The sequence below is a fragment of the Parambassis ranga genome, chromosome 1 (genome assembly GCF_900634625.1).
Source record: "Parambassis ranga chromosome 1, fParRan2.1, whole genome shotgun sequence".
Classification (NCBI taxonomy): domain Eukaryota; kingdom Metazoa; phylum Chordata; class Actinopteri; family Ambassidae; genus Parambassis; species Parambassis ranga.
The window spans coordinates 10,396,428-10,418,967 of NC_041022.1; the positions used below are offsets into that span (position 1 = coordinate 10,396,428).

The 22,540-nt window shown below is 41.2% G+C and overlaps 2 protein-coding genes across 4 annotated transcripts in view; one reads left to right on the top strand and one right to left on the bottom strand.

Moving 5' to 3' along the window:
• prss12 (serine protease 12) lies at positions 1 to 17,246 on the top strand. The gene is made up of 13 exons (XM_028407477.1): positions 1 to 528; positions 1,409 to 1,547; positions 2,594 to 2,766; positions 2,910 to 3,060; positions 3,595 to 3,773; positions 4,210 to 4,351; positions 4,467 to 4,687; positions 7,354 to 7,495; positions 9,786 to 9,994; positions 10,507 to 10,585; positions 11,094 to 11,216; positions 14,402 to 14,697; positions 15,939 to 17,246. Exons 1-13 carry the CDS (start codon positions 195 to 197, stop codon positions 16,259 to 16,261), a joined length of 2,511 nt encoding a protein of 836 aa, XP_028263278.1. The 5' UTR covers positions 1 to 194; the 3' UTR covers positions 16,262 to 17,246.
• A 795-nt stretch (positions 17,247 to 18,041) lies between these two features.
• The window catches only part of ndst3 (N-deacetylase/N-sulfotransferase (heparan glucosaminyl) 3), a 36,881-nt gene continuing 32,382 nt past the window's right edge, over positions 18,042 to 22,540 (bottom strand). For 2 of the 3 annotated variants that reach the window (XM_028415739.1, XM_028415749.1), the window contains exons 13-15: positions 20,587 to 20,689; positions 19,463 to 19,573; positions 18,042 to 19,003 (exon numbers count right to left, since the gene is read on the bottom strand). In XM_028415739.1, the coding sequence (XP_028271540.1) occupies positions 18,974 to 19,003; positions 19,463 to 19,573; positions 20,587 to 20,689 (244 nt within the window). In that variant the 3' untranslated portion in view covers positions 18,042 to 18,973. Of the gene's footprint in view, positions 19,009 to 19,462; positions 19,574 to 20,586; positions 20,690 to 22,540 lie in introns of all 3 variants that reach the window. The other variant, XM_028415756.1, reaches the window with a different exon arrangement.

Sequence of the window (22,540 nt, forward strand, 5' to 3'; positions counted from 1 at the left end):
GGTGCCTGCCCATTATCCCACGCAAAAAAGGAGTTTCATCGATCTGTGCCGCTTTTCTTCACTGGGTTCTCACTCTCGTCCTACCACGGCCGGGGAGATGAGGCTGGCTGGATGACTGGAAGCAGTCAGCTGATGAGAGAAGCCGCTAACATTTCTACTCTTATTAGCGGCTCATAGTCCCAACAGACCCTAACATGGATTTTGAATTTCTTGCTTTAACAGCCGCACTTTTGGCTGCGATCAGCTGCTGCTGTTACTCCAGCAGCGTCCCTTCATTTATCCTCCCGTTCACTGACTGCGTGCGGAGCCGTGGGAAAGACGGCTTCTACCGGGGAGCGATAGACGTCACCGAGTCCGGCACACGGTGCATGAACTGGACCGAAGTGGACGGATTCAAGGAGCGCTATCCGGGTAAAGGAATAGGAGAGCACAACCACTGCCGCAACCCGGACGGCAGGATCCGACCCTGGTGCTTCTTCATGAACCACAAAGGCAGAGTAGACTGGGGGTACTGCGACTGTAAACAAGGTAAACACGCAGGCCTAAAACAAACAGCACCTATCATCTGAACATAATAAACACATATAGAGGGGAGGATAGAGGGGAGCTGAAGTCAGCAAGGGAACTGAACAATAATTTACATTCAGTCAATGCAGCAGATACAGTAAGCCCCCCCCTTTGCATAAAATATCCATATTATTTGGCTGCATTAGGAGCAGAGGAATTTGCTGCAACTGCCATGTTCAACTATTTGAACAGTTATTTATCATCCTGTAGCAATAAGAAGTGAAGGTGTGAATACAAACGGATGTATTGCAAGTGTTATACATTTGCACTTTATAGGCTACATTTATTTACCCAACAGCATAACAACAATTAAGTTTTATGCAAAATAAAAAGTTGCTTAGATGTAAACTTGAGACAAAGTAACCCTGGAAACTGTGTGTGCTGATTGATAAATGTGGAGGGAGCTGTGAAAGAAATAGTGTGTGATTTCCATTTGGCACAAGACAGGCAGCCTGTGAGTATTTTTAGTGTGTCTGCACAGTGTGGATAAATCACCTCCAGGAAACTGATACAATGAATTGAGATACACTAATCCTGTTATTAGATATCTGAACAGTCCTTCAGGTGATGTCTTTAATGTGACTTTAGTGTTTAACGGTATATTTAGAATATACCCTTTGCTAAGTTAAGGAAATATTTTTAAGCATTCTAAATTTTTATCTAGATTATTTTAACATGTTTAAATTAAGGCTACTTTGTGCAGTCTTTTGTATGTTTGAGCAGTAGTAATGTTAAAAATACAGCCATTTTGAAGGAAATGATTGGCTTATTCCAAAAACATTTTTTCTGCTTCTTTTTTTATTACTGTGTATTGTTATCCTTCTTATTTTCTTTATCTCAGGCTCAGTTCGTCTACACGGAGGCCGCACCAAGTTTGACGGCAGGGTAGAAGTGTACCTGGGAGGAGTGTGGGGGTCTGTATGTAGCAACAACTGGGGGGACGAAGATGCCGCAGTGGTTTGCAGACAGCTGGGCAAGGGGTGAGAGAGAGAGCGCACACACATGTGCTCAGATGTGAAATATTTGATGCTCTGTCTGCTTCACGTAATGCATTTTAAACACATGTGCAAGTGCAGTCTGATGTTAAATTCTCTATCTGCTGCCAGGCAGATGGTAGAGTGTGATAAAAAAAAATGGTGGGAATGTCAGAGAAGTCCACACCGGTATTTTCTCTTTAAAGCCTTTTCTTGTGTGACCCTTGCATTCCAACCTTCCATTTCCCAGAGGTGTTTAAATACCTTTAGTGCTCAGCTATTTATGTTGTCACTAACGCTCTCCTTGTTCCTTTCTGTCTGTCGTTCACACACGCGTGTGACCCTGTCTTGCAGTCTTGACCTGAAATGTTGTCATGCTTGAAGAGAAGAGCTCACTGGGGAGCCTGTAGACAGATCATATATATATATATATATATATATATATATATATATATATATATATATATATATATATATATATATATATATATATATATATATATATATACATATGTATATATATATATATATATATATATATATATATATACAGTGTTCATAAGATGTAGGGTGTAGCCAGTGGAGAAAGAGGCCCGCTTCCCCTTGGAGAACAGAAACACTTTGTACACTTACTACACATGTTGTCACTGACATCAGCTCTGGCACCTAAGCTGACATGAGCACACGCCTGTGTGCATTTATGTCAGCATGTGCATATTCACATGGACAATGACAGGCGGCAGTGGAAAGAGGGCAAATGTCAGCCATATGTCAGCTGGAATCGTCAGTGATGACTTTCCCATGGCCAGTTATTGAAAGCTGATGAGTGTAAAGCTGCTGACTGCACTGGCCCTTGAATTACAGATTGCACACATGCATATCGATCACATTTACTGCTACCAAATTAAAACAGCAGCTTTACTTTCTGCCTTTAGATTTACTAGCCTGGCCTGGCTAATGTGTGGAGCATATATTAGTAACAAAACTGATTTTATGGGATTAGGTTTGATTACTTTTGTGGAGCGAAGAACATTTTGCTTATCTCCCTCTAGGATCTCAGGTCAAGCTCGTGCAGTTCCTTTGTTTCGTCCAGGCATGACCAAGGTCCACTGGACGGCAGTCCATTGCCAGGGAGACGAGCCAGAACTGCTCCAGTGTCCCAAAACCACCTGGAATGGAGAGGAGTGCTCTCTGGCTGCAGCCGTCTCTTGCACCCAGCAGCACGGTAGGTCTGTGAGCCAGAAATCTATGACTGATACATAGAGGTTTGCATAAATATAATAAGAGGTGATAACTCTCTATTAAATATATTAAAGTGTCACTGCACTTTCTGTCACCCTGTGTAAACGTGTATTAATGCTGTTTCAGCGGTTGTGACACTCCCCGTACGGCTGGTGGGAGGGCAGTCGGGGTCAGAGGGCACAGTGGAGGTCTTCCACGCAGGGCAGTGGGGTTCCATATGTGATGATCAATGGGATGACAGCGATGCTGAGGTGGTGTGTCGACAGCTGGGGCTGAGGTAAAAGGCCACACACACACACACACACACACACACACACAACAACACAAAGACATGTTAGTGTCCATATTGTATATTGTAACTGTGAAGCCATAATTAACATAAAGGAAATGCATGGTGAGTATGGAAAAGTGAAGAAAAAGTGAAGCTGAGATGAGTTACTGTGGGTGTCCACCCGTCTGTCTCCCTCTGTCTCCTAAACTATGACAAGTATTCTTTCCATTCGGACACACAGAGCGAGGAGTGAGCAGTAAAGAACATCTGGGGGTCAAATAGTGAATCAGGCTCATTGTTCCTGCATGAATTCTAGCACCACAGAGATATGCATATTTAGCACCACCAAAGCTCAGTAAAAATGATGAAACACATTGTATATTTGTGGTCGATTCCATGTATTTTCCAAATGAAACAAACGCTGTAACCTCTGTCATGTCCAGACAGCACATCTGTTTTCCGTTGCATTGCTATTACCCAAACAGTAAACCTTCTATTTTTCTATTTTTTTCAATTCTGTGCTTTCTCTTTTCTTTGTAGTGGTGTTGCGAGGGCATGGGGCCAGGCACATTTTGGCAAGAGTTCAGGCCGTGTGTGGTTGGATGAGGTGCGCTGCACAGGCAATGAGCTCACTCTGGAACAGTGTTCAAAAAGTGCCTGGGGAGAACATAACTGTCTGCACTCTGAAGATGCGGGAGTGTCCTGCAGCCCTCTCACAGGTAGGTGGAATGCGCATATTTACTTTGAGCATCAAGATACAGGAGCTCATTCATGCATTCTCTTGGTGGAGAGGTTAGTGTTTGAAAAGACAATAAATCTCCTTATGCAGACTTACTTGTCAAGCAGGAATACCTAAATAACATAGATAAATGGTCGCATTCCATTTACATTTTGTTTTGATGTATGAGCTATCTGTTCTCATAGGTTAGCATACAGGAACACTGAAACTGGAAGGAGGCACAATTGATGTTGGTTTAAAAAGACTACTGGATTACAAAGAGGCCACATCAGAAAATATTAAGCTTAAAAAACTGCTTAGTTTAAGCAGCCTGAGCTACACAAACATGCCTATTTGACTGAAATGAAAAAACTTTGTAACAGTATCCTTATCCTTATCCTCTGTGTATGTGTGTGCATCTCTTCCTTACTTTCTAGATGGTGCTACAAGGTTAGCTGGGGGTGCAGGGAGCCATGAGGGACGTTTAGAAATTTTCTACCGGGGTCAGTGGGGGACTGTGTGCGATGACGGCTGGACTGACTCCAACACCCAAGTGGTGTGTCGGCAGCTTGGTTACAGGTAAAGTGAACTTCCTGCCAGGGGACCAATAAAGTTCTTCGATTTGATTTGATTTGAAACATTTAAGCTCCTGCGTGTTTGATTGTGAATGTGTGCATACATGTTTTCATTACAGGTTAGGCAAGACTCTTCTCTCCGAGGGGCTAGACATCACTCCAGTCCCACGCTTCGGTGTGGGGTCAGGTCCTATTCTTTTGGATGATGTGAGCTGCACAGGGAAGGAGCCTAGCTTATTGCTGTGCAACAGGAGGGAGTGGCTCCGCCATGACTGTACACATCATGAAGACGTTAACATCGCATGCAGCCCTGAACGCCATGGAGAGGGTCTTCCAAGCAGTAAGATGATGACCATTCTCACTATAAGACCTACTTAGAAACTTACAGATTTAGAATAATTCTTTATAAAAGGTCAACACGTCTCAGTGATCCCCTTACACATACACAAAAACAAGTTTAAATCAGCATAATCTGGATTATTTTTGTGGTCAGCAAGATTACAAAAAGGCTTCTTTTCTGGCCCTAATAATTTAAGGGTCACGCCACCGTCGATTTTCTTTCATGATCCGGTAGTAGAGTGCATATCCTTACAATAAGTTCACTGGCATTTGGAGCTGACACTAATGTGAACGTGTGAATCACTTTTATAGCATAGATGAGGGTCTCTGGTCTGCTACTGACCTTTAAACCCCATTTAGCCGGTTCCTGTCTGAGACTGTCTAATAGTTCCTTTTATGCTTAGTTGGAGAGTAAAAGCGATCAGTGCTTGCCGTTTGGGGCCCCTAACTCTGGGATGACAACCAGATGAGATCAGGTGAAGTGTTCTTATGCAATAAAAAGACTGTTTTGTACAAATTCACTCACTCGTATCATATAACAACAGTGAGAACATACAAATTCTTTGTAGTAGTAGCATTCTCATAAGAATTTTAATAGAGCTTTCCACTCCTCAGAGGAATCTGAAAAGATGAAAGGGTCTGTGTAATTTCCTTTGACTTACTATAACAGCAGGTAATGGAAGTTCAAGCTGATCTAAAATCTGCATCCAAGATCTACACCACACTAGGCTTGCAGTCAATTAGGTCTCATATTACATAGACGATAGAAAACCAACATTCTCCAGGAGACAGACGAGAGAATGATGTAAGCTCTGCTGACTGTAATAAGCACTGCTGTCGGGTGGATCTCGGCTCTCCCAGCCTTAACGATGTCTGGTCCTGCTTGTAAAGCCATCACAGTTGAATGAAACCATACTCAAAACTTCCACCACTGGGGATATATTGTCCGATTCATGTAATGCAATAATGCAGTGACAGAGTAATACAACACTCCTTACATCTTTATAAGAAGATGCAGATTCTGCTGTTAGAACTTGCTGAAAGCTGTCAGTGTCTATTGCCTCTAGACAGGATGGAGATGAATGAAGCTGAGCAAAGTCTCAGATTTCACTTCACATACGCTTGTTGTGGTCTGTCACATGTACATTTTATGATTGGTCCGATGAATGAGTGTGTGTTTGAATAAAGACTGGAACTGTTCTGTGCTGTGCTGAGATCAAGCACAGACTCAAATGATGGTGGTTTCATTCAGGAGATTTAGGAGGCTTACATTTTTTGTTGGCAATAGCCCCAAGGGACATTCTTATCCTGTGAGGAATTATGTCACTACTATGTAGCATTTGTGAGTATGCACTTGTTTGCGTGTTTGTTTTCAAGTGTTCTAATCCCTCTTCCCCTCCCCTCGGCATGCCACAGGCAGATCAGTGCATGCTGATTTTGGAAGAGGAGAAAACACAGATAAACCAGGCGATGCTTTGAACTTTCTCTCCTTCTCTTTCACTCTGTTGTGAAGGAACATCACATTAAGACTCAATCAGAGCCGTAATCCAGTGTGTGTGTGTGTGTGTGTGTGTGTATAGACTGTATAATATCACTCATATTATGGGTACATAATTCAGTCTACATGGTCACAGCATGGATAAAAAGATGTTAAAGTTCATGTTTGCATTGGAAGATAGAATAATGGCTACAGTTATAGCTACAGGCCAAATCTCAGGTAATGTTCCATGAAGTACAAACTGAGTGTTCATGTTGTTTGCATTTCTGGGGCCAAATGGACAAACACAAGCATTTCCTAAATAGCCAAAAATCAACAAAAAAGTAAACATTCCCACAATTAAACCTCCTCCCTCCGCCTAAATTTCATCACTCTACAATTCCTTTGCCTCACTCACACACACACACACAGTATGTTTGAATTTGGCTGGTAAGCTGAACACAGCCTAATTTAGAATAATTTCATACTGACATTGTTACAGAATTCCTGCATATAAAATAATTTGAAAATGTTATATAATATAAATATACACAACACATAATATCAAATAGCTTTAAATGGCTATGTTTAAAAAAAATGGAAATTTTAATTGTTTTCAGGTTGTTGGCAAGAGTGCAAGTGATCGTGAAAAAATCCACACATGGTAAATACATTACTATTCACTTAAGTAACATTAGTGTGTGTGTGTGTGTGTGTGTGTGCGTCTGGGCATTTGTTTGCAGACAAATGATGGATTGTTTCAGCGTTAAGCTCAGACTGATGTGATTAACAGTGTGTGTGAGAAAGAGGGAAAGTGTGTGTTTGTGTGAAACGAGGAGTGCCAATGAAAATAAATACTCTTTTCATGGAGCAACTAGTGTTAAAGAGTTTCCATTTCTAGACACACACACACAAACAGATGGAGTGAGGTTCTGTGCAGGCAGAGAGACAGGTGTTCCAGATACTACCTACTTCCTTTGTAGAGAACATGCATGCACATGCCCCTAATTCACGAGACATATTAGCCTGCAGGATCAGGTTCGTAAAGGAATGTGTGTGTGTAGTGTCTCGAAGCAGTTTTAGATTCTGGGTAACTTCAGTAAGCAGAAATAAATCTGTGCCAGCAATGGTAGCCTGTTTATTGTCAGTTTCATTACATATATATATGTGTGTGTGTGTGTGTGTTTCAGGTGTGCCAATAAGGCTTGTGGGGGGAGAAAGCCCGAGGGAAGGCCGGGTTGAGCTCTATCTGTCTGGTCAGTGGGGGACAGTCTGTGATGATGGATGGACTGATCATGATGCTGAAGTGGTGTGCCGACAGCTGGGCTACAGGTATTCATGTACATGCGTGTGCACATGTGTCGGTGTGTAGATAGCCTCTGTGCTAGCAAATTGGAAATCAGGGAAACAGGTTAAAAACAACCAATTATTGACAGTTTTTTTGGCTTACCTTTTAGACAAATAAAGCTACGGTGCATGGGCAAATTTACAAATCATGTTTAACAAACTTCATTGAAATCTGTGATTTTTTTTGCTATTTAAAATAAGATAATTGCTGTAACCACAAAAGCCACAAGGGGACAACAAGGATGCTTCAGCCAGATCTCCTGGAAACCAGTCTTTTGATTAACATAGTGTTTAAAAAAACATCACATTCGTCAATCAAAGAACACCAACCTGCAGTGCATTAAGTTACCACTAAAAGCATTTCTCTGAAATCCCTCTAGGCTCTCTGTCTGTTGTTTAATAGGCCACCTATCCAAGCTCCAAGATACATGAGGTGGCTGTGTGCATTATGTATAACATACATGTGTGGTTACATCTGGACACTCATATTAAATTCTGTCTTAAGCCATCTTTTTTTTTATGCTCAGGCTTAGTCTGGATCAGGATGATCAGGAAAAAAATACATAAAGTGTTGGAGAAAGGCTAGTTGTGAGTCATGTCTATGCAATGTGTTCACTTTATACGTTTACTCACTTAAGCGTATCCAGACTGCCTGCTCTTTGTTTGCAAAATCCATCACCTCTTCTTAGACTTGGCATGTGTCTTTCATCTCTTCATCTCTCAGTCTTTCTCTGGTTTCACTTCACTCCTCATCACACACACTGGACTACAATGGCAAAACAATAGGATATATGCTTATATATATATATATATATATATATATATATATATCCCCTTTCACAGAGCCAAGATAAACATTGACTTAAAGGACAGGACAAAGTGAACAAAAGATGGTGCTGCAAACAACCTGTGTTCCATTACCTCCCTTAACGAGCCGGGGAAATCTGTGTCAACACGCGCTGTCTCTATTTTTCTGTCTCATCTCACCAGCAAAGGATCCTTACACCACCCAATTTTCTGTGATCTTGTCTGTAGATGAAAGCAACATCTGGAGTGCATAAGTGTGTGAGAGAGTCCAAGGAAGCATGTTAGAGACGTGTAAAAGCCGTCCACAAGGATTAGAGGCTGTTGTGGTGATGACAAAACAAAATATATGCAGACACACATTCACACTTTCATACAGATTACATTTAGATTTAACAGTCTGTTTCAGAGTCACCAGGACTATAACTCAGCTACATGCTGATTTTCAATTTCTTGCATGTACATAAAAACATATGAGGCATAATTTGAATCTTATTGCTGCATTATACACCCGCTTCAAGAAACTGTTGGAAACGGTTGCTTTAGATTTATGATGGCTTGAAGCTTGTGAAGCTAGCTTTTCTGTCGGCCTGCAGTCTGGCAAGCTTACAGTAAGATTTAGAGTTGTCTTCTCTTAAAGTCATGTTTGTAAGTTTGTCCAAAAATATCCCCTTGTCTGCAGCACTCTCAGCACTGGCAACTCGTTACATATGATGTCTGAGTAAATGTGCTAACACAGCAGTATCTGTGACAGATTGTCTTGGATTTTTTTTGTTTTACTATAACTACATGTTGCCACAGAAACACTCTATAAGCAGGTATGATGTCAGTCTCCAGGCACAGCTCCAAGTGACAAGGAGGTTCACCCTCTGCATGCTAAGTACCGCTACTCAATAGGAGACTCGAGATTCCCGATGGATGATCTAGGGAGCAAGACCCTTCCACCTGCCGGACTCCAGGGATGCAACATAAGATCCTCTCTTTCAGTTATCTATCAATCTTAATTAAAATCACAGTTACGGCCTCTACAACCTCAACCTATAGGTTTGTGTGTGTTAGCCCTTTGCTAATTAAAGTCAGGGGTGAGATAATGATACAGATTCTCTTGTTATCAGATTGTAAAAGTGTCTTTGACCTGGATTGCATCATAGCCTGAGAACGTTGAACAAAAACAACTGACCCAGCACGACATCATTTCTAAGGCTCATAAAATTAAACATAACATCCTAATCCTCCTCTCCTAATAAAAAAACACATTGCTATAATGTTAGGATCTCTCCATTTGTTGCCAGGGATTACTGCTCAGTCTCTAAGTGGAGACACTGAGTAGATTTTTGAACTACAGGTCCACCATGAAACTTAGTCTAAGAGTTACTCTGTGCCTATGAATGCATTTCCCTTAAGAGTTTTGGACAAACTTGCTTTTACTGTTTTACCTGAATGAAGTTTTTAATCTGTCTGTCTACTCCAGTGGTGTCGCAAAGGCCCGTGTGATGGCATACTTCGGGGAAGGGACAGGGCCCATCCACGTGGACAACGTGAAGTGCAGTGGTGAGGAGCGTTCCATAGCAGACTGCATCAAACAGGTACCCGGCACGCACAACTGTCGCCACAGTGAGGACGCCGGGGTCATATGTGATTACGGCGAATCGCAACTTCCCAGCTACAAAGAGGTCAAAGGTCAGTCATTTAGTGAGGACTGTTTGCTACTCTGATAATAAATAGAACTTCTATGATTGTGGAAACTGTAATGTGTTTAGCAAACACTTCCAATATAGACATAGACATATGTCTATAGACACCAAACAAAACAAATGAGGGACAAGTGACAGAAGAAAAGTCAAAGGGTGCAGAAAGTGTCAGACTTCTGTGAATGTATGCATCCAGATGGTAAAATGGATAAAGCTGTGTTATCGCTTTACCCTGTCTGTCACACATCAGACTCAAGGAATGCTATCTATTACCCTCACATGTGCTATTGCTACCATTTCTCACATATACCTCCTGCTGAAAGTCAAACCAGTGCAGGTGGGTGTTTTGTCTGCTCACTAAAAGTTGAATTTCTATATTATGTTTTTCTTCAGTCTAAATATTTAAAGCTGAAATGTATGGTTTAGCAATCAACACAACCCCCACACACTCTCACATATATATATACACACAACCAATGGCTCCTCTTTTGTCTCTGTCAGATCCTGTCAACTCAATTTGTGGTCTGCGGCTTATACATACTCGGCAGCGTCGAATCATAGGAGGAGAAAACTCTCTGAGGTGAGCTGGAAGGGACAGCAGGGTTTAATAAGTCTGCCACAGACATACAGACGAAAGAATAATGTCCACATTTTCAAGTCAACAAGTCTCAAACAGCTGATATGAAGCTGCAGGCTCTGATATATCTGGTTGTGTGACAAGAAATGAGGAAACACTATACTGTGTGTGGCTTTGAGGAAACATTCAGGTACTTGTGTGTGAACGTTTGTGGAGGAATGTGAAGTTTAAATGTTTCCTCTAAGAACGATGACGAGAAAAAGAAGCAAGTATGCAAAGCTGATTGTGGATTCCACAAATAGAAACAGAAGGACACGGTTCTGTGCATCTCAGTTAATTTCTAACTAAATGTTTACGTGTGTTTTAGTACTTGTTTAGAGGACATCCCTCATTGTTAAAGTCAATAGTGGCAATAGGGTTGATTCCAACAGTGATTTGTGCTTTTACACTAATAAGGTGTGTATGTGTGTGTGTGTGTATGTGTTTGGCTGTGTGTTTATGTTTCTTAAAGGGGCGGCTGGCCATGGCAGGCTGCAATTCGTTTGCGAGGATCTCGGGGTGACGGGAGGTTGGTGTGTGGAGCAACTCTCATTGACACCTGCTGGGTCCTGACCTCGGCGCACTGCTTCAAAAGGTCAACATATACACACACACACACACCATAGACCCTGTTCACACCTTCCACTAACATGCATGTAGGTGGAGCCCATCACTACTGGACAGATAGATATCAATTCTGCCTCATGTTTAAGACAATGTGTGATTAGTCTAATTGAAAAATGAATGTAATGTTGTTGGGCCACATGAGTAAGTAACATTAGTGAAGACGCTCCTCTGGAGCCTCCTGATGGAAAATACAGAACCTACAAGCAACAAGTATTTTTAATAAACCCAGTTTAAGATACAAATTACTAATAATGCACCGATATGTTTCAGTTAAGTCTGCAGGAGGACCCAAACGCAAACAACTAAAGGCTGAGGTAACAAAAGGAAAGTTTTTTAAAAATAAAACAAAGCTTTAAATAAGCCAAAGACCAAAACAATCCAAAAAGCAAACTAACAAAACCCAGAAGACATGTGGTTAAACACAGGAGAAACAGGCAAAATACAACACAGGACATAGGCCCCGTTCACACTGGGGAAAGTCATTCCAGCTAGAGTAGGATTGAGCCCAGACAGCCTTTAAGCTGGATGTGTTCAGACCTATTTTCAAATCTGGCTAGCACACAGTTGTGTCCGCACTCAATCCGGCTTCATCCAGCGTGTTTGCTGTTCTCCAAACCACTAGGTGGCGCCTCGTAATATGGCTAATAATGTGGCTAGCCGGATTCGCTAGCCACATTTGCGTTCACACCTGAGCCACATTTGAGCCAATCCTGCTAGATCCACCTCTCGAGGGTGGATCTAGCCGGCTTGAAATCAAACTGGATTCAGCCGGATTGGAGGTGTTCACACTCGGAAAAAAACACATCTGGATTGATCTGGATGTGGCCAAATCCTGCTTAAGCCACATTTTTTCCCCAGTGTGAACGGGGCCTTAAATACACAAGAAGGTAACGAGACACAGGTGAGAACAATCCGGGCGGGGCAGGCAATCAACATGCACGTAAAACAAACACAGACAACCAGGCAATACAAAACCAGAATGTGGCCACACGGGCTCAGACCAGTTCTAAGTTATGAAGACAGCCATACACAAACCACTTTTCATGTTGTCATTCTAATACTAACTTTATGGAAATGTGAGTGTGCCTGTGCATATATTTTACCTCCACATTTTTATGTAAACCTTGTATGTTAAGTATGAAGCTGATGGTTTTGTTTGAAACCAATAAATCCAAGTTGGACAGAGGCCTGAGGACAATATAAATGTGAGCTTAAATGAGCAGTGTTTTAGCTGTGGTTCTGGTGCAGGTGGCAGGGAGTTAACGCTTCATCATGTTGAGGGGTCTCTCTGTGGTGCCATTAACCTAAAACCTACATCTTAATGCAAAGCGTAAAGACGGCAGCAGAAAGACAAAGAAACCCGAGGCCTGTACAGTATGCATTAGGTTGTCTGGCTGTATTTTTTTGGGTGTATTTGGTATTTGGTAGGAAAGCCATCACTTCGCACAGGATTTAGAATGTTCACCACTATAAATCCTGATGTTTCCACATTAAAGAGAGGAAGAAATCTTTCACTAAATCGCTTTCAGTGTCAATGCTTGAGCCAGTTTCAGTGTCAGAGTTTTATTTGGGAACTTCTTTGCAATGACACACTCAGGAAGTGTATGTGTGTGTGTGTGTGTGCTGCTTCTAATTAAGACCACATGGGAAACACCAATCAGGAGTAGTTTTAATGAATGATTGGTCATCACCACTGTAATCACAGACTCAAATGATGAACTTTACTTGAACATGGTAAGTCATTTAATCTGCACAGTAGGTATTGTAGTAGCCATACTAGTTAGCTCCAGTCTCTAACAGATTGCTCTCATGGTTCGCGTGCCACAGCTTGAGAAAATAAATGATTAACCAACAAAGTAATTATTTTTATATTGTGTGCTTACTTACCTACTGCCTACTGACATCACTTTTTATATTGAATAGGATTTAAAAGTGCCTATGTCTTGTGGAATAGATTTAATGAAGCCTTTATTATAACAACAACAACAACGATACAATTAGAAGCGACAATACGGTTGACAAGCAAATGACTAACGCCTAACTGCTGGTAATTCAGCCCAGTGCACACCCATGTCATAATAAACAGTGTAAACAGACAAATATCTTCACACAATAGCCTCTTCAATGGCCTTTTCAGGCTCTAGTCCGATAAACAACTTAGTCAAAGCATGCAGGCCAAGATATGGAGTTCCGACCGACTTTCCGGTGTCACCTTTCATTCATGGTGACTAAAATACACACACAAGCAAGCAAGCTGGTGCCTACATAAACAGAGAAAACTCTGTCTACAACTGCTTGTAGATAATTTCATAATGATATGTTTACATTGTCAGAATGATCGTATTACTGTATTCCTGTTGCTGCCATCGTAATTAAATGTGACCACAGGCCAGAGGTCACATGCTGTTATCGCATTAAACCTATTTATATTTTGAAAATGTAGGGCTGGCGCCGTGACAACATCAATATAAGTCTAGCAGATTTTTAACCGCTTTAAGCTGCAACAGTAAAATGTGAAAGGTCCGTTCTAATCCTGAGATTGTGTCTTCAGAATCACACCTGTGATTATCCATTCACCACCACCCACTAGAGTTTCAAGAGTCAGAATGAACGTGTGTGTGTGAAAGTTTATGTGCTTAAAAGGCCGGTCAGCAGTGTCTATGCTCTGCCAGCAGTGGCATTCACAAGTCAGGAGATCTTTCCGGAAACACTCCACCATGTGTAACTGGACACAGAGGCTTGGCTCCTCTCTCATCTTCTCGTCATCTGCCTCTCTCTGTCTTTGTCCTTTTCTTCACCCTGTTTCCTCCCATACTTCTTCGATGTTAACATCTGAGTCACATGAAAAATCACAATTACAGTGACAAATTAATTCTCATTCCTGCCTATTATTACTCTCTGTCAATGTTTACTTAGCTTACAGAAGTACGCCGACTACTTCCTAACAAAGGTGACTCACATTGGTAATCTGGCAAACCACACCGATCATTGTAAAACCTGGCAGTCAGCACAAACTCTTTCATCGTTAATCTATTGCCAGAGCCTTCAATTTTATTGCGAATGGTTTACACTGTATGTGAGTGGTTGGATTACTGATTCAAACACACCCTCTACTGTATTTCTAATGGCCTCTCTAAATCTTTCCCTCCACAGGTATGGGAATAGCACCAAGCAGTATAAAGTGAGGGTGGGCGACTACCACTCCCTGGTCCCCGAGGAGTATGAAGAGGAGTACGGTGTCGATCAAATTGTCATCCATCCAAGCTACCACTCCCACAGCAACGATTACGATCTGGCCTTGGTTCGCCTGTCGCCGGGGGCAGTGGGCCAGACGCTGGGGGAGTGTGTGTCATTCAGCCGTCATGTCCTTCCCGCCTGCCTGCCCATGAAGAAAGAGAGAGTGCTCAAACAAGCCAGCAACTGTCACATCACCGGCTGGGGGGACACAGGTGAGGATACAAAACCGTATATATAAATATAATATAATATAATAATATAAATAATAGTTGTATATATATATATATATATATATATATATATTTTTTTTTTTTTAATTGTTAACTGTAACCAAGACTGCAGTTGATAAACGGCCACTTGAAGCTGCCTACAAAAAAGCCAATATAGGCCTGAGCTTTGGTGACATCACGCCATCTTTGTTGTGTTTAAAATCACAGTTTATGGAAATATGTAAGGACTTAACACATTTTTTTCTTAATATTCCTAACAGCCATTGGGAGCACAATACATTTTCATACTTACACTTTTGACTTGTGTCCAAAAGTCATTTTGAAGGTCACCTGCAAAACATGTTCTGGTCAGTAGAAATGGATCCCTCAGCTGTGAATTGCACTTGCTTGACTTCATCATTCTCTGCCTGTTGTTACACTTGCACCGCATACACAGACACACATCTGTTAGTGATCTTTAAATCACACGCTGATGTCATTAATCATAGCAACACAGTCGCACAGGGCGCACAGAAGGTCGCAGTCTCGCAGCACATGCTTATGCAAAAGCATGCACTCCCTGCTGGGGAGTGTGTTTACTTTAATGTCAGTAAAACAAAGTGTGCGGTAAAATGTGTGTGTTTGTGTGCGTGGGTGGGCAGGAGAAAGCACATTTATTTAAGTGAGAGTGCACAGGCTATTCTGACTGTGTGATGTTTGCTTTGTGCAGCTGCTTGTGTATGGCTATCAGCCGCTCTAGTATCACACACGCAAGCAGATTTTACAAATACGTGCCATCCTAACCAGCAGCGGACAGTAAATAACACTGAGGGAAAAAAACCTGCTCACCGCTGAGAGGGCCGGGCTCAGTTTTCAGCTGCGGTCCCCTCTAGCTATTGGCTGTGTGTTTCATCAATGTAATTAGTGAGAGCCAGGATTAATAATGTCCATGTTACTGTGATTAAAAAGGGATCTTTGTGGATACAGAGGTCACCTTGATCATAAGCAAACACCTGGGAAATGCTTTTTATTTGGTGTAAAATGAAGCATTTTAACATAGTGGTCTATGGGGATTTTTAAGCCAGTTCCAAATGACCACTAAGGAAATGGTTAAACTGAAGAAAGTTAAATCTGTACTTCACCCTCTGGGGACAATGAATGTCAGTTTATGTAGCTCAGTCTTGTCATTCTGCTGTTTGCAGCATTTGAGAATTGACCGCTCAAACCTCTCTCCTTTTCCTCAGGCCGCTCATACTCCAAAACCCTGCAGCAGGCCCCTCTGTCCTTACTTCCCCGCCGCTATTGCCAGCAACATTTCCAGAGTGCCTTCACAAGCCGCATGCTCTGTGCTGGCAGCATCCAGTCAGAGAGGCGCGTGGACAGTTGCCGAGGTGACAGCGGAGGTCCGCTGGTGTGCGAGCGTCCAGGAGGGGGCTGGGTGGTTTACGGGGTCACATCCTGGGGTCACGCCTGCAGGACACAACAGTCCCCTGGTGTCTACACCAAGGTTTCTGCTTTCAGCTCCTGGATACTCAAAGTAACAGGCCGGGATGAAAAAAAGCGATGAGTGACCCGCAAGACTAAGACAATGCTGGACTTCTTTTATTTTGGAAATGAGAGAGGAGGGCGAATCTTTTCTCTCATCTGAGGTATTAGCACTTACTTTAATGATTTAATTTCACATTTTGGACAGTATTACATCAAGAATATTTTGTTGTTTTTGTGTCATTGAATACTACAATATTTTTTTTTAATACTGTGCTTTTGTTATTTTAATTTATGATATAAATTATGTGATGTTGAAAAGGGACCACGGACACACAGCATACACACTAACTAAAGGCATGATGTGAAAATTGCACTAAGAAGCCCTCTTAATGCATGTTATTCAGTGCAACACTGTTCTCGTCATATTGACATTTGCCAAAGTGAACTATGTCTTCAAAGCTCAGCTCATTACTCTTTGTGTATCTTTGCTTGCTCTTTATGTGAAAAGCAGATTTCAGGTCTTAGTAACAACTCAGGCTGTTTATAGTTTGTAGCCAATCAGTATTTATCCAGGACTCAGTGCTGCTTAACGTTTGCAGTGTCCGAGTCAAAGCACATAGCAAAAAGTTCTTTTTTTTTTATTTTGGTTGGCTTGAAAGGAGACAATCCAGTACACTTGAAAAACAGATATTGACTTCTTATTTTAGTGTTTACTGACTGTTTTACTGTAACATATCCTCATAAACACTTTCTAAAAAAAAAAAATCAGGTCTGTTGTGCTTTTATGTGAAAATATCATATTGGACATCTCTGTTGCACTTTGTACTTCATGTTTTGTCATTCCCCAACACACACTTCTGTGACTTAATAGACAACGGTTGCTGAAACAACTTTCTGACTGCAATGTGTCAAAGTGAGCACCCTCATGTCAGACAATGTGTATGCACACAAACCTGCACACAGTGTCGCCGGTATGTCACACAGTGTCTACAGGAATGGCAGCCAGGCAAACACAAGTGGGACCAACTGTTACTGTGAGAAGCTGCATGAGCAAAATAAAGACATACCCAACCAGCATGTGTGTGTGTGTGTTTCTGGGTTCTGATCGGCACCTGCCATCAAAATCTTATACATTTGCTTGCACACATTTTATGTCAGAAATACTATTTTAAAGCATAGCTTTTCTCCCATGAGTTAAATAGGCACTATACTCAGCACAGTTCACAGTGCATACGGTACAGGAAAAGAGCACCACCTTCTGACGAGACAAATGCTATAAAGACCTGTCCAGAGCGTGCCCTGCCTCTCGCCTATTGACAGCTAGGACAGGCTGCAGCACACCGTGACATTGTAGTAGAGGATAAAGGGGGTTAAGGAAAATCAATGGATTGATGGACAAAGGCTAAAAAAAGGTGATATTTCCCTCATCTGAATTTTGCTCTCGACATTTACACATTAATAAATCCAGAAGCAGTTTGTTTGATGCAAGTTAAGGTTGGATTCCATTATGATGGATTAACTTAACAATCACTTGAGCTCTAGGAGCAGTCTCAGCTACATTAACAGCTGTGTCTAAGAGCGCCCTCTTGTGGTCATCAATTCATTTTACACATTTTCTCTTCTGTTAATCCTATTCCATAACGATTCAAAGGAAGATCCATATTTAAAAATTAATTTGCATGACATGAACTGAAGGCCTTTATTTATGCATGTTGTGAGTGCAGTGGTTCATACTCATCAAAAAAATAAATGAAACATTGAATGCAGTTAGTCATACCATTTTTTTTAATTTTGGTTTCTGTGTTTGACATTTAGGGATCATGTTTGCATTGAAACTGAAGCTAAACAACATAGGCCACTGGTTTTTAAAGATAAAAAAGGAGGCAAAAATAAAATAAAAAAACTGCAGTAATAGCAGGTACTTAACGAGGCTCGGAATTAAGTGTCTGATTTCAGTCAGTCTTCTTTCCCATTTCTTTTCCCAGCATCTCATCATCACCATCATCATCATCATTAGTACTCGTTCTCTGCTAAGTGGACACAGCGTACTTCTGCATGACTTGTCACAGGAAAATAAAATAATGAATGCTTCAGTGACTCATTTCCAGCCCAAACTTTTTCCTGTGAAAGCCTCAAGTGATATCTCTACTGGTAATCAAAGTCTATCAGAAATACAAATCCACAAAACAATGGGAACCAATCATGGAAAATAACAGGCTGTCAATCACCCTGAGCCTATGCACTTACCCGCCCTGTTGCTCTCTCTCAGTCTTACAACAACAACAAAAAAGGTAAACCGTGTAGGGGTGTTTATTTCTTTTCTTTTTCTGACATGGAACAGAACATCTCTATGGGAACCACCGCACAGCTGACCAGCGCTGCTCTGGCAACATAAGTTAAAAGTGTAGGAAAAAAACAGCCATTTAAGTCACTGCAGGTCTGCATGAGAGTTCACCGCAGATCAGAACAGGGTTTGGGCTAAATTCTTATTGTCTGCCATACCTTGTGCCTTCTCCTTCTTCAGAGCTGTCTTCTGAAACATCCATCCATCCATCCATCCATCTATCCATCCATCCATCCATCCATCCATCCATCCATCCAAGAGTTCAGTATCAGCTCACTTTGCTCGTCCCTGACTTTTGCTCCCTTCAGCATCAGTCACAGCTCCTAGGTGAAACAAGGCAGCCCGTCCTTGCCTCCACCTCAGGGTGCACTAAAAGGCCACAGTATAGTGCATCTGAATATCAGGTGCTCCTGGTCGCTTCCTGGTCCGTCTCTGACCCCTTGACCTTTAACCATGGTTCATGGACGCAAAGGTTATCTAACCTTCAGAAAGTGGTAAAGAGAGGGAGGGGATGAAGAGGGAAACACAGAGAAGAGGGGGAGAGAAACGGGATAAAGTAATTTAATTTCACTTTGTTTACCGTACTTATTGATTCCAATTCCAGCCATGGAAATAGAAAGAAAACATGCTGTAGATGGAATGGAAAAGATGAACATTTCAAATAGCTGCCTTTGATTTATATACAGTAACACAAACAGCACAACAAAAAGACAGACAGCAGTGTGCACTGCAAAGATAAAGGTGAGACTGCAAATTACAGGACATTATGGAGCCTCATGCAGCTATGAATACATTGACAAGATGAGCAGGAAATCTGGTTCAGGATATGAAGCTAATTCTGTGAGGTGCATCTTTCTCTTTTTAACAATAATAGTTCCTTAAAAACAATATATTGCAGTGTACTGTATATACATGTGAGATGAGGATGCTGCTGACCTTCTGCAGCTCCTCTCTTAGCCAAGAAGGAAGGGGCTGTCCGAGGCGATGCAGCAGCTTCGACAGCTCCACGTTGTGTTCCCTGTAATACCTGGAGAGATATGCACGTGCCTGAAGAGAGTGGCAGGAGAAGGGAAAGACAGAGGAAGTGGAAAAGATGATGAGTGAAATAGATGCAAAGATTGACACACAAATGATGGAGAGGAAAAAAAAAGAATGGTAAGTAGCAGGTGAGAAAACAGAGACATGGAAATAGGAAGAAAAGTGAAAGAGGCATGAAGCAAAAAAAGAGAAGCAGGCATATGCAGAGAGGAAAATAAGACAGAAAGTGCATGGGGACAAACAAGAAATAGAGAGAGATTAATGATGTGCCACAATCTTTAGATCAATTTATTTATCCTCAATAGGACTTTAGAGCCACTAAGTGCTGTGCGGTATGAGTAGAGCTAAGAAAAAAGAGGCCAGAGAGAGGGAGAAAATTACATGAAGGATGCACAAGATCCATTATCTCTCTCTCTCCTGTATCCCTACCTCATCTCCTCCCTCCTCCCTCTACTCCCTCCTCCTCCCTCTACTCCCTCCTCCTCCTGTGCCCTCTCCTTCTGTCCAGCTCACACAAATACAGTTTAATTACAGGTGACACTAAAGCATGGCCATTAACCATGTGTGAGCACATGTGGGAAGACAAATTATATCCATGGTCTTTGTCTTCATGTGAGAGTAAGTGTGTGATCCATTGCCTTCCGCAGGTCTGCTCTCCCTCGTCCTCTGTGCAAGCCAGGACAAAGATTTATGGGATGGATTTTCTTCTCTTTCTACCTCACTCCCTCCTAATCCCCCCCCTTCTCTTTTTCACGGGTGTTGTGTCACTATTGAGTCCTCATAATTAGGTTGTAAGTTTCAGGCAGGATCTGATTGGGTGACAGTTTCCACCCCTGCACCGAGTCCTGTGGGAAATTTTGGCACAGCGACGGAAGGGACTGTGGGCTGTCACTGTCAGTCAGGCTGCTGCTGCCACTGCCGCTGCTGTTTTTTATTTGTCTGCTTAATTCAATTTGAAGTCTGTTTTAATTGTAAAAAAAATCAAATCAAATGTTATAAAACCAAATAAAAAACAAGCTTACCTCTGGCTCCATTGGAGGGTACTTCCGTCCTTTGCTTTTCCCTAAACATTTGGTCTTTCCTCCCTCGAGGAGCTGGCACCAAAAGCCTTTCTGAGGGTCAAAGCTGAGGAGAGAGACACAAAAATAAAATGTCAAATCACATCAAAAATAAACTTGACTGGCTCGAATATCTACAAGGGTTTTATGTTTCTTAAATTATGTTTGAAATGGAGCAGACTTTTCACTAACCAGACAAAATCTTACTACTCATTCATCACATTCTGTCTGAGTGTTGTCTCCTTTCATTTCTATGTCTCCATTGCCTTCCTGCCTTTTATGTCTGTCATCTCTGACTCACTCTCTCTATATATCTATATCTATATATATATATATATATATATATATATATATATATATATATATATATATATATATATATATATATATATATATATATATATGTATAGTCTATATTTTTTCTTACCGTCTGTTAAAATAGACACACAGTACTTATGAGTATTGGTTTAATATATTCTTATATACGGTACTGTCAGTGTTCTTTATAACAGGAACCTGAAAATGTTTTGAGAAAGGTAGATAGAATACAATATATTTATTTATTACATTGTTAATCCATTATTTGTTATTTCTGAGTAAAGACCATCACCATGGTCACAGTTTTAATCATTGGGAAGGATCACATCCAATTAAAAAAGTGTTTTAAAAAAATGTTTTGTGAAGCACTATTATTTTATTTTTATGTAATCAGCAGTGATATAATAAGATGCATTGTGCCTATGTACTGATATCATCAGCTCTTACATCCAGGACAGTGCTATATATATATTTCAGCCTTGACTGAGCTCTTGTAATACACTGTTATGTTTTTTCCTACCACATTATCTCTCTTGATGTCTCAATTATATCACATAAAAATTTGTTGTTTGTACATTTTATTTCCCATTATACTCTCACCACTTTTCAGACTCTATGCTCCGCACTCTATGGTTTGTTTCTGTATTAGCAGGCTACCAGCATAAAATTTCAAGTTCATTAATGATCCTATAAACCTAGAAATGACTAATGCCTGTGGTATAATCAACAGATTCCTGTATTAAACCAGCCATGAATGACACTAACAAAAAGAGCAATGCACCCTGTCTGAGATGAAAGCAGCCATGACCTAGAGTAAAAAAAATAACATGAGAACTGTGTTAACGGCACTGATGCCTTCATAACATTTTCTGAATAGAACATCCCTTGAGAACCGAAAGTCATGTTCTTATTAGCAGAGTATAAAGACTGTTTCACCCTGGCAGCGTGTTATGTGACAACCTGTCACAGCCAGAGAGTTGTGCAGTGACTTTCAAAGCAAAGGTCCTTTGTAGATGTTGTTGTTGCCAATGTCTCTATACTAGTATGTATTTTTGTAACACCAAATAAGAGATGAAAGATCATTAACCGCGACTGGCAGGCAAAGTTAGAGAGACCTAATGCGGATGTGATTCATAGATGTAAATATTTTCTACATCTTCACACATCAGTGGATGAATAAGAGAGAGGAAAAAAAGAGTTAAGTGGTTCTTCTTCAGTTTTTTTCTTTTTTTGTGACAGGACAGGAGGAAGAGGAGGAGAGGGGGATTAAATAAATAGGCTCCAGTGTTGAGGATCTGTCAGGCTGCTGCCATGTCAAAAGAATGAGAAGGAGAAAAGAAAGATTAGGCTTTTGTGTAAGTCGGTCTTCAGCCAAACACACACACACACACACACACACAGGTTTCTTATTATTCTGTCAAAATGCATCGCTTTACAAATTATTTGTATGCATGCGGGTTTGTGTTTCAAAACAGAGGCACTTCTCCGTCCCAATTGAAGCTACAAATTCTAGATATCCCTGTCTGAAGACTTGAGTGCTCACAGGCAGATTGCATTCTGATGAGTGGTGCTTGAGAAATAAACAGTTTACCACTCATTC

Bases quoted from the DNA above. Each gene is read 5' to 3' on its own strand.
- prss12 (XM_028407477.1), top strand. From the start codon at position 195: ATGGATTTTGAATTTCTTGCTTTAACAGCCGCACTTTTGGCTGCGATC. The intron at 3,774-4,209 runs GTAGGTGGAATG...CTTACTTTCTAG, and splicing joins GTCCTGCAGCCCTCTCACAG to ATGGTGCTACAAGGTTAGCT. The intron at 10,586-11,093 runs GTGAGCTGGAAG...TGTTTCTTAAAG, and splicing joins GGAGGAGAAAACTCTCTGAG to GGGCGGCTGGCCATGGCAGG.